Below are 12,697 nucleotides of genomic sequence, written 5' to 3'. Positions count from 1 at the left end.
GATGCCTCCGCTCAATACTAGGTGTCTCATAAAGAGACAAAATAAGATATGAAGATATACGCATGCAACTTGACATGACCACAACAATTATGGATGTAGTGACCAGACGTCGTCTGAAATGGTTCGGTCATGTGATCAGAAGGCCAGCCTACAGGCTACCCAATCAGGTCTGCTTTAATGGTTTCATCACACCACGCCAACGAGGATGCCAACCATTGCGCTGGAAGGCTCAAGTCCAGGATTACAATGAATGTCAACCTTCCACTTCATGAGGCAGAGCATCAAAGCTACAAATAGACTTGAATATGGACGGTTATCCAAGGAGGCCAAGGCATACCTTGTCCTAAGTAGCTAAGTAAGTATAGTATATAATACAAACAAAAAGAAACATACCTCAATATCAAACAAGCTACTGACTGGCTTATGGTCACTGAGTTTCAATCTATCATGGCTGCGGTACACAACTTGTTTGATGACATTACCCTTGAAGAGAATCCTATCACACCATGCTGGAACTCTCTGTTTTTCACTAAGTAATAATGGAATGAGAAAAAAAAAATTAGATGTTGCAAAAACCAACCAAAAGGACCTATAATAAATGCCAAAACGAGTTACCAGCCTGACGTTTCGACCTAGCAGTTTTTTTCAAAGGCTAAATGAGCCTTCAAGAAAGACTCAGCTAGGGTTGAAACTTCAGGCCATTAACTATTTTTTGGAATAGAATGAATACAAGCTGAGCACCTTGGCACTGACAATAGTTGACATGACTTAAACCTACATACTTACATGTATGTATTTACTTTCATATAAGACTAAAGGGATAAAAACACCTGTTCAAGTCAGCATAATTAGTCTCCAGAAACCAGCCCCCCACCCCCAAGAAAAAAAGAAAAGAAAACCCCCCCCAAAAAAAAAAAACTTGATACATTTGAAAGTGATGTCTAATACTTGAATCTGTAAATACTGGTGTGACACAGGTATGGGTTAGAAAATCATTATGGTCCAAACTTTGAAAAAGATTTCCTTCAAAAATTGGTTTAATCCATATCTGTAAAGGTATAGAAGAGAGCCGTGTGGAAAAACAGAAAGTTAAAACTCTAGCATTTAGAACAAGGAAGTGAGAGTGGGGCATGCGGGCACTAGTGGAAATGGGTTGAATTTACTAAATAAGAAGTTAAAACCGATGAATATGCATTAATAAATACCTTGGACGGTTTCAAGTCTCTGATTGGTCAAAACCCGGTCACGTGTGGGAGTGTTAACGGTGGTATAAAGACCGGCTTTGGAAAATAGCGAATAAGTGGCCACTAAATCAGCATACATTGTGTAAACCTTGCGCGTTGCACTGTATCGCACCTTATTTATATCCCTGTTAGTTTCAATGCAACTTCACGCACTTTGCGTACGCGCGCTGAAAATGTATCAATTTTGAGTGCGCGCGTGTAACATGTGTGCGCGTTTTAATGCACAAGGAACAGCTATCGACCAATCATTTGCCTCCTTTGACCCCAGTGAAGGCGCTGAATAGATCATTATTTCAAAGAGTCACTGGTCTCAAAGATCAGTAATGTGATTAACGCACGAAAGAGATAGGAACCATCAAAAGCTCGTATATGGCCCCTGAACCTGTCCGGAAGTGCCGCCGAGAGAAAAGTTATAAAATTTGGACAATTTTAGCCGTTTAATTCGCTAAAAAAGGTATTTATTAATGGGAATAACAGTGTTCGTACCCGGTCTTCACTGCGTGGTAATGACCTTGGTTGGTGGCTGGCGCTGTTAACGGACCTCGCCTCCGGCTCGGTCCGTTAACAGCGCATTAACAGCGCCAGCCACCAACCCGGTCATTACCACGCAGTGAAGACCGGGTACTCGCACTGTTATTCCCTAATTAACAACCTTGAGGTATCCAACTGTCCAGAAACACATGGCGAGTTAACACATCATTGGCAGACAGTGGTTAAAGAAATTAGTCATGTTTATGAGGGTAACTTTATAAACTTTCAGTGCTAACACACATCGGTGAACATGTAAGAGAAAAACCAAAATTAATATTCTTTATTCCAGATGCAAATTTTCATTAATGCGGTACCTGTTGCTAAAATATAGGATTCAGTGGAATCTTGGAGATCAAATTGGTTGGTAAGATATTGCTCTAGAATTGCAAAGGTTGTGGGTTCCAATCCCACCTGAAAAATATGCCTGTTATTTTTGTTTTCAAAGTACCGAGTACACAGTGCTAACACACATCGTTGTAAAAGGGTAAAACCAAATAATATCCTTATACATGTATGTATGTTAAATTGTATACCTGTGACTTTGTAAGCAGATTTTGAAGATTGTGTGTAGATGAATGTGATTTGAGAACCTCCATGGTAATACCAACCTTGTATCCCAGTTGTCAGTGCCTGGATCATACTTGTACGTTGGTTTGAATGTAATATCTCCTTCCTTAAAACCCTTGAATACTTTCTCAATTCTATGCTGTCTGACGAGCTAACAAGAAATTAATCATTAAATTACATGGTTTCATTATACAATCATTGATATGTGTGTCAGCACAAGTATTGAATGAAAAGCCATCACGTAATAACTTGATGTTTACATTTACAAAAATTAAAATGGAAAGGCACTCATGGTGCGTGAAATGACAAACTTGTCATACAAATGTAATACAAATATTAATACTACATGTAGGTTCTTATAAAGCACTTTATCACACCCTAGGTGTGTGTCAAAGCGCTCAGTATTTTGTCCTGCAAACTTTTTTTATTGAAGTATGAGATCTGTTTCTTTATATCATCATGTATTGGTTTACAAGGTACTGTTGCACAATATGCAGCCAAGCAAAACAGGAACACAAAGGGCAATTGGTTATTTTTGTGCTAAACACACCACACAACACTAACGGCTTTACGTTCCATTGGAAGGATGGAGCAATAATGGGTTAAGTGTCGAGCTTAAGGACACAAGTGTAACGACTGGGACTCAAATCCACAATCTGCTGATTAGAAACACCAGAGCTTGAGTTCATGTTCTTATCCGCTTGTACGCAACATGCCATTGTATAAAGAGCTATTACAGAGAATGAACAGCACAATGCCTGATGAAACACCAAAGAATCTGGACAATGAAAGTGCACAGGGATCTTTAACTTGCTGTGTTACTTTAACTCTTATTCCATTTAACAATAGCATGCAAAAGAAAGGTCAAACTTTTCTTTGCACCAGTAACTCCTGGAGTTGAGCTACGTCCCGTAGCCTTAGATCTCAAGGGTTTTTCTCATGATCCCCTCTCGTCCCAAAAGTAGCGCCTTCTGTAACAGATCTACCCTGACAGTCATATGTACCTGGTCATGTTCCAACAGTGTTTGAAAGTCTTTCTTTTCAATGTGGACTTTGACAACATCAACAGACAGGTCACCGATGCGATAATTCAAATCACCCATCCAAATAACAACCCTAAAAGACAAACATATAACAAATCATCCTCCTATCACATAAAATGTGTGTAAAATGTAAGCTAGTCAATAATTCAATCCATATAAACCAATATAAACCAGTGATAGTGAGATCCCAATCCCACTCAGTGATAGTGAGATCCCAATCCCACTCAGTGATAGTGAGATCCCAATCCCACTCAGTGATAGTGAGATCCCAATCCCACTCAGTGATAGTGAGATCCCAATCCCACTCAGTGATAGTGAGATCCCAATCCCACTCAGTGATAGTGAGATCCCCCTCCCACTCAGTGATAGTGAGATCCCAATCCCACTCAGTGATAGTGAGATCCCAATCCCAGTCAGTGATAGTGAGATCCCAATCCCACTCAGTGATAGTGAGATCCCAATCCCAGTCAGTGATAGTGAGATCCCAATCCCACTCAGTGATAGTGAGATCCCAATCCCACTCAGTGATAGTGAGATCCCAATCCCACTCAGTGATAGTGAGATCCCAATCCCAGTCAGTGATAGTGAGATCCCAATCCCACTCAGTGATAGTGAGATCCCAATCCCAGTCAGTGATGCTGAGATCCCAATCCCACTCAGTGATAGTGAGATCCCAATCCCACTCAGTAATAGTGAGATCCCCTCCCACTCAGTGATAGTGAGATCCCAATCCCACTCAGTGATAGTGAGATCCCCTCCCACTCAGTGATAGTGAGATCCCAATCCCACTCAGTGATAGTGAGATCCCAATCCCACTCAGTGATAGTGAGATCCCAATCCCACTCAGTGATAGTGAGATCCCAATCCCACTCAGTGATAGTGAGATCCCCTCCCACTCAGTGATAGTGAGATCCCAATCCCACTCAGTGATAGTGAGATCCCAATCCCACTCAGTGATAGTGAGATCCCAATCCCACTCAGTGATAGTGAGATCCCACTCAGTGATAGTGAGATCCCAATCACCCTCAGTCTGTCAGTGATAGTGAGATCCCAATCCCACTCAGTGATGGTGAGATCCCAATCCCCTTTATTGACAGTGATACTCTCTCATTTTTTAAATGAAATGCCTTACTCATGGTCTCGTATAATGGATAATGGCTGATGTGGTGACACTTGATCAAACTTCATTCGAGAACAGATGTCAGTATAGTCCTGAGAAGAAAAGCAGGAGAAAAACAAAACCATTTCAGACAAACTACATGTAATTGCAATTACTTAATGATAACACAGGCTTAATAACAAATAAAGTCAAAACATAGTATACAATACTTGGACAGCATTTCAAATTGAAGTGGAAAAATTGGTACTGGTATGAACTTTATGATCAACAAGCTCTCTCATCTATATAATACATGGTTCTTAAGTACGTAAATGTATCACTTTTTTCACACCTTATGGGAGTCTCAAAGTACTCCCTATTTTTGCAGCAGGTATGAAGCGCAGCGTTTGAATACCCAATTATACAGCAGCTTGTAATGCAAGATGATGTGGTGCACTCTGCAACCAACCATGCAAGAAACACCTACATAATGTAGCAAACCCCTTTCTTTTGGTTAAGTGTACTGGGTTATTTTTATGTACGTGCATTACATAATACAAAGGATCTACAGTCCTAATACATGCATCCCATCCAAAGGATGAAGCAGTTATGGTCATGTGTCTTGCTCAAGGACAATTACCGAAACAACAATCTGAAAACACGAGAACTCAAGTCCATTATGTAGTCCAACCTACTCCATGTAATTAATTAACTGGTATTGTTTCTAATACCAATCCTACATTGTATACCTTGTCTTAAATGCATGAAAGTGGTGGTAATTGTTTCCTCTTTTTAAAGGCCTGACCAATATTAAAAACAAATAAATTCTGCACAACATTCACTGTGCTCATCTTCCCAAGGACTCTTCAAAATACCTATTGCCAGGTAATATGCTATAAGACTCCTGTATAATTATAGTATACATGTACATGTATTAGTTTTCACTGCAGGCCATGGCCTCCGTTAACCCTTGTCTTGGCCTTGGTGCCCCTTCAAAAAATTCCTTTTGACTCAAAGATTTTTCAATGGAAGTGCCCTGTGCAAAATTAAAATGGCCTTGTCCTTTCGAAGATGAAACCCCAGGCTTGCACTCTTTACCTGATTGCGTCTCTCATATTCCTCCATATGAGCTGCAAGATGAGTGTTGACAAAACAAAATGATGTGTTATGAAACTCAAATCTCACAGCAACACCTCCTTTATTTCCCTGCATTCAAACATACATTATTAAGTGTCATTTGACTGGACTCCTTCAACGAATATATTTTACAAACGATAAACATTTTACAACTTTCTTCAAATAAAAACAGTAAAAAAAAAAAAAAAAAAAAACATCTACAGAAGTTTTAGTGCAAAAACAAATCTTTTGATTTTTTAGAGACGCCTGAAAGATTTGTAAAAAGTAAATTGAGTGCCACAAAAACCTTTCTTTGAAAGTAGTTTTTTTGACCAAAAAAAACATGATTGTAAATATCAACACAACCATTAATTATGGCCTCAATCTCAACCTCCATAGCCATCGACCAAGATGCTCTGCCAAGTTTCTTATGATGCTATTCAAATAACAATTTACCAATCATGCCACTTTTGAAGAATGAAGTTCTAGTAGTTCCTTTTATTATTTTATGTAAAAAATCAAAGCACAACTATATTCGGATATGTGGTGTTTGTAAAATTACAAACACAAGGTGTTCAGTTTTTAGATGTCATGATACTTCGTAATTAAACATCAATTTTGTAGTATATTTTAACAAATATAGACTCGCAAGAGACTCGCCAGCACGCAGTGTGGAGCTAGCTACCAATAACCATTTGTGCATACAAACATGTACGTACACATAGGGAACGTAAGTGGAGCCTCAGCTTGTCTGCATATTGGGAGAGTGGAATGATTTACCCTTTCCACTCCTCTGTTTATTCAAATTACACCATGTATCAACTTGGATGAATTTGTACATAAATACAACCCTCATTACATTTTGACCTTACCATTTTGCCCATGATTCCTGTGCCGACAGTTTCAGCAATGACATCATGAATGTAGGGCTTATGCCTCTCCTTGGCAAATACAAGAAGCATCATTCCAACCAAACGCACCAGCTTGACCTGAAACCAAATCATGTCAATGTATGTTACAACAATAACTTACACTTTTTGAGAATAGTAGAAAGCTTATCTTAAAATATTACTAGCTGAGGTGCTGTAGTTATTGAGAAATGAGTAAAACAATGTAACAAAAATGTTTTATATGCTAAAATCATTTTCGTCTTTAGAGACAAACATTTTTGTGGCTTGTTTTACTCATTTAATTAAGGGGCAGCTTTCTACTATCATTATTTTCAAACTGTGTAAGTAAATCTGTGGACATCGTAATTTGTGTGCTACAAAAAGTACCCAGACCCTTTAATGATTCGTTCTAAAAAGTACTGCATCAATAATCTGAAAGTATTTTCAAGTAAAAAGTTTTTAAAAAAAGTTCTTAAATACAGAACATATTGTGTAGTCTGCCATTTAACGTTCCTTGTATCGTTCCTTGCAAAATTAAGTACAAACTTCCTTTACAAACTTCCCGATGTATAGTTAAAAATGTGAATGACAGACTGCACATAAGTACCTTGAAGTAAGCACCGACCCTCTGCAAAGCTTTCTCAATGGCTTTGTTCCATTCTTCCTCTCTAGCTGAGTCATTGAAAAGAAACGCTTCTTTGCTTAAATCCAATTCTTGAAAACCAATGGCATATATATCAGCTCTGATGTCATCTACATTCAACCATGGTCCCAAACCTTCTGATGCAGTTTGACCATTGACATTCCATGTACCAACAAACACTCGGAAGTCATGAGGGAAGGTGTAGTCTTTTTCTCTTCTTTTGAGGATTTCATGTCTGATTCCAGCAGGCTTAAAGACAGGTTTGATTGTAGCATAGCACCCCCTATCAGCTTCATCCTCAGGTATACTGTCAATATCAACCAAGTCCAATAATGCATCATAATGTGCTCCTACATTGTGATTATTCATGGTACATAAGAAGTAAATCTCAGTTTTCATCAGAACTGTTTAAACAGCGGCTACAGAATGCTTAGAAATATATAGTTGTTACATTTTTGTAATAGATGCAGTCCACGGGAAACAGAAAAAACATATAACGAGTCTCTTACCTCACGTTGTCATTGGCGGCTATTTGATGTGGAAAATAGCGCCCTCAGTTTGCCAAAGCTGGAGAACTGTGTGTAAACCCAATTGGGGAAAATTGCCACTGACGTCAACGGGACATTATAATAGATTAGCCATTTCTGACTCCGGCTGAAAAAGCCGCGCGGAGAGGTGCACTCTTGACTTGAATTACTTATTACCATACGCAAATTTTAAGCGTAAAATGTTTATAAATCGGTATCTACGATGTCTGTTTGGCCAAAAAGGGTAACAGTTAAAATAATGAGATTATCCTGTAGGCGCTGTTTAAAAAATTTGATTAGTTGATTAATATAAATAATAAATAAATATAATAATAGTCGATATTTAAATAGTGCTTTATACACAAGAAGGGTGTCTCAAAGCGCTGAAACATACAGATTTCCTGCAAGGTATGTGGGACTAGATTTTTAAATTATGAGATCTACACTCCTTTTACATAGCACCATGTAATGGTTTACTAGGTGCTGTGGCGCAATATGCCGCCAATCCAGCCAGGAACACCGGGGCGAACCCCTTCTCTTTTCGATAAGTGCACTGGGTTCTTTTACGTGTGTTACACAAAACACGGGACCAACTTCTTAACATCTCATACGAAGGACGAAGTAATGGTTAAGTGTCTTGCTTAAGGACACAAGTGTCACGGCTGGGGACAAATCAGGCACAAAGGAATTCTATTTCCATTTACATAGCATGCCATTTCAAAAATTGGGTTGCTCGGTCAGGAATTTTTTTTCTTCTTTCTTTTCTGTAATTTTAGGTTGCCTAAATCTTGATTAAACTTGCTATGGTCTTACCTTTTCGTCAAAAGATTAACAAAGATGTGTTTTTGTCCTAATTATCAAAACAAAATTGAAAATAAACTCCAAATAGACAAAAGTCGCCACTTTTGAATCCCCGATGGCTGCCCCAAGCACATCGCAAAAACACCACCAAGAGATACTTTTTTGAAGCCAGTGACTTCATCTATCTAAATATACATTACATCAACACGTTGGACGACTGCATTGCTTGTCACAGGGGTTCAAGGAAACCCGTTTTGACCTATTTCATTCATAAAAATTCGCGTCGCGAGATTAGTATCGCTTACCTACATACCACCGCGAGGCGTCTGTTTATCTATGCAGTGAGGCCGTCACCTGACCTGGTGCTGTTGCTATGTGACGTCATAGCTAGCTTGGTTCCACTATGCGTGCACCATACGGGAGCCCCAAGCATACATACATTACAGGTTTTACATGGCACGCGCAGAGAGCCAAGCTATGACAATTGTTGCCACTCGTCGCCCTTGTTTATCAAGTGGAATGTTTATCGAAGTTTAAAAAAACAGTGTCTGGTTTCATCATTGTAGGGGGTAGGAAAAAATATCCTTTTCTTTCCTCTTTTCTGCCTGGCGTCGTTACCCTATCCTTTGAAGTATTCCAGTGAAGAGGTTTACCTTGTTTCTGGAATAGACAAAGGTCTGCCAGTTCTTTCTTTTCCCTTTCCCTTTTCTTAACTGTCCTGTAATTTCTATTCTGTATCTTCTCGGTTAGTCCAGATCCTACTAATACTTGGTGCTTGCCCGGAGCCCTCTCTGGATCCTTAGAGCTCTTCTCCGAAGGGTACCGGAAATAAACATGTTGCAGGTCATGGCCGCCTGGTAGTACAGGGTCCTGAACTAGGTGGTAATGCGCTGAGAGGCTGACCTATCAACAGGTGTAAAATGTCAAAGTGGTTGTTCTGCCATGGACAAGCATGGATTGGTGGTCCGTGCATCACTTTCGGTTGAATTTCTGAGGCCATCGGGGTGACATTGTTACGACAATGTGTTCGTTGAGTTCTCTTCATTCCTTGAGTACTTTGGGCCAGTATCAAACCTCTGACTATCTGAAACTCTTCTTTTTCTCAAACACAATTTACCAATCATGACTACACAAACTAAGAATAAACAACCCTTACCTGCCCGCACAAACCCACCTTCCCGTGCGCAGCTATCTAAGCCTCTTGGTATTGCCTTTTCAAATATCAGGGGTTTTCGTTCAAATTTCACTTCCGTTCAGTCTTTTGTTCTTAACAACTCACATGACTTGTTAGCACTGTCAGAGAGCAGACTGAACAGTGACATTTCTTCAGATTCCTTTAAACTACCTGGATATATCTTTCATCGCCTTGACCATCCTCCATCTCATGGTCTGGGTGTCTATGTTAAAGAAACCTTGCTTTTAGCCCGTGAAAGCAATCTAGAATGTAACAACCAAGAGTACATGTGCTTTCGGCTCTCTCTTCTCCATTCCACAACTTATCTGTATTGTTTGTATCGTTCACCTTCGACATCATCCTGTGCAGTGATTGATGCAATCTCTGATAGCATTGATCAGGCCATTTCCCAGCACCCTGCTTCTCAAGTCCTGGTGTTTGGTGACTTCAACGTTCATCATAAGGAGTGGCTGACTCATTCTCGTAATACTGACATCCCTGGTATTGCGACATACAATTTTTCCATCTCTCAAGAGCTTACTCAGATCATATCATCACCTACGCATATTCCAAATCGAGCTTCCGATGGTAGGTATCTATTGGATCTCTTTTTGTGCTCTAACCCTGATGATTGTGTTGCCAAGGTCTTGCCCCCAATTGGTAACTCAGATCACTCAACTGTATCCGTCTCCATTTCATATTCGCCCCCCTCAACTACATTGCAGCCTTTCCACTGTACTGTTTTCCAGTTTGGAAAAGCTGACTGGGATGGTTTTCGATCTTTCATTGCTGATGTACCGTGGTCAACAGTTTTACAACTTGGTCCTGATTTGGCAGCAGAGGAGTTCTGCGAATGGATTAACCTTGGTATGGAAATTTACATCCCGTCTCGTACCTACCAGATCAAGGCTCATTCTCAACCTTGGTACACCCCAGCTTGTGCTGCAGCAATTGCTCATTGTAACCATTTTTTCAAGAAGTACCATCTTATAGGAACTTTAGACAGTAAAGGTCTTTTCCATGAACCTCGTAATCGCTGTAAGAGAGTTTTAGAGGATGCTAAGAAGCAGTATGCAGACTCAGTTGCATGTTCCATTTCAACACAGGGGCTTGGGTCTAGGGATTTTTGGCGGATTTTTGGCGGATTGCGAATAGTGTAATGAACCGCAATAAATCCTCAATTCCTCCTCTCTTTCATGGACCCGAAGTTCTTACTTCACCTCTAGATAAGGCAAACCTCTTTGCTGACAATTTTGCTTCCAACTCTACTCTCAATGATGAGGGACATCCACTCCCTGCCTTTCCATCTTGACACCCTCTGAGGTTCCTAATCCTCTCATCACTCCCAAGAAGGTTGCTCGGACTATTCATACCTTGGATGCCTCCAAGGCGACTGGCCCTGATGGAATCCCAGTCATTGTTTTGAAAATGTGCTCTCCAGAACTTTCTCCTGTTCTTGCCAAGCTTTTAAATTTGTGCTTGGCTGACTCCGTGTTCCCGTCATCTTGGAAAGTGGCATCTGTTGTCCCTATCTTCAAGGGTGCCGGTGCGCGTTCAGATTCTGCTAATTACTGTCCTATCAGTCTCCTTCCCGTAATAAGTAAGATCTTTGAGTGCTTTGTCAAACAACAGCTCCTTGGATTTTTGGAGGACAACGACCTTCTAAATTACTGCCAGTATGGATTTCGCCATTCCCGCTCTACCGGTGATCTGCTGTCTGTTATTACCAACCATTTAAATATGGCCTTAGACCGCAGGGGTGAGGCTCGTGTTGTAGCTTTAGACATCTCAAAGGCCTTCGACAAAGTTTGGCATACTGGCCTGCTCCACAAGCTCCATTCATATGGTGTGTCAGGAAGAATGTTAGCTATAATTTCTGCCTTCCTTTCCAACCGCAAGTTAAAGGTTGTGCTTGAGGGTCAATCTTCTCCTACTCGCTCAATCAATTCAGGTGTTCCCCAGGGTTCGATTCTTGGTCCTTCTCTTTTTCTTGTGTACATGAACGATTTACCTGATGTAATCTTGTCTCAGCTAGCCATGTATGCTGATGATTCAACCCTCTACTGTGTTTCCTCCAACTCTTCTAGCACTTCTCGTAGTGGGGTGGGTGCCTCACTCAATAAAGATTTAGAGAATGCACTGAAGTGGGGAAACAACTGGTTGGTAACCTTCAACTCCAAGAAAACCAAACTACTGTCCCTTTCACGCTCTAAAGATGGTACATTTCCCTCCATTTGTATGGGTTCATCTACTGTGCCTGAGGTTTCACACTTGCGCCTGCTTGGACTTGACATCTCCAGTTATACGGGTTGGGAGGTGTATATCTCGGGTATCGCCAAGAGTGCTTCCATGCGAGTAGGTTGTCTGTATCGAGCTCGGAAGTTCTTACCTCCTGAGGCTACTCTCTACCTGTACAAGACAACTATACGTCCCCTCATGAAGTACTGTTGCCATATTTGGGCTGGAGCTTCTGCCTGCCTTTTATCTTTACTGGATCGAGTGCAGAAGCATATTATAAACCTGGTTGGAGAAGAGTTAGGAACTACACTGCACCCCCTTTCTCACCGAAGGTCTGTAGCCAGCCTTTGCCTGTTTTACAGATATTTCCATGGTAAATGTTCCACCAGTCTATCTAACCTTGTTCCTCCTGTCAGGGTGTTTGAGCGAGAGACCAGGCTTTCTGCTTGTTCTCATCCTTATACTGTGGCTGTGCTGAGATGTAGAACAAAGAGCTACTCCAGTAGCTTTTTCCCTCGTACTGCATCTCTTTGGAACTCCTTGCCTGGTGCAAGTTTCCCTTCATCCTATGATCTTGTATCTTTTAAGAGGAATATCAATTCCTACCTTCAGCTCCACTGAGTTTCCGCATGTCTATGTTTTCTTCATGTAGCCCTTAACCTAGAGTGGCATTTAGCCTTGTTTTGGGCGACTTGCATAAAAAAAAAAAAAAATAAATAAAAAAATAAATAAATAAAAAAAATGTTTCCGAGATTATCGAGGATGAAACTCAATTCATGGAGATATCCTTTATCTTTTCTTGATGGTGTGTTATGTTTTTTGGA

At 40.4% G+C, this 12,697-nt stretch overlaps 1 protein-coding gene across 1 annotated transcript in view; it reads right to left on the bottom strand.

Annotated features, from left to right (window-relative positions):
• LOC139947564 (inositol polyphosphate 5-phosphatase OCRL-like) overlaps positions 1 to 12,697 on the bottom strand; it is a 58,600-nt gene that overhangs the window by 16,013 nt on the left and 29,890 nt on the right. Inside the window, exons 9-15 of the mRNA XM_071945508.1 lie at positions 7,098 to 7,440; positions 6,473 to 6,589; positions 5,583 to 5,690; positions 4,518 to 4,597; positions 3,347 to 3,458; positions 2,384 to 2,493; positions 394 to 529 (exon numbers count right to left, since the gene is read on the bottom strand). Coding sequence (XP_071801609.1) covers positions 394 to 529; positions 2,384 to 2,493; positions 3,347 to 3,458; positions 4,518 to 4,597; positions 5,583 to 5,690; positions 6,473 to 6,589; positions 7,098 to 7,440 — 1,006 coding nt within the window. The remainder of the gene's footprint in view (positions 1 to 393; positions 530 to 2,383; positions 2,494 to 3,346; positions 3,459 to 4,517; positions 4,598 to 5,582; positions 5,691 to 6,472; positions 6,590 to 7,097; positions 7,441 to 12,697) is intronic.

The sequence above is a fragment of the Asterias amurensis genome, chromosome 14 (assembly GCF_032118995.1).
Source record: "Asterias amurensis chromosome 14, ASM3211899v1".
In the NCBI taxonomy this organism is placed as follows: domain Eukaryota; kingdom Metazoa; phylum Echinodermata; class Asteroidea; order Forcipulatida; family Asteriidae; genus Asterias; species Asterias amurensis.
This window is presented reverse-complemented; position numbering and strand designations above follow the sequence as displayed.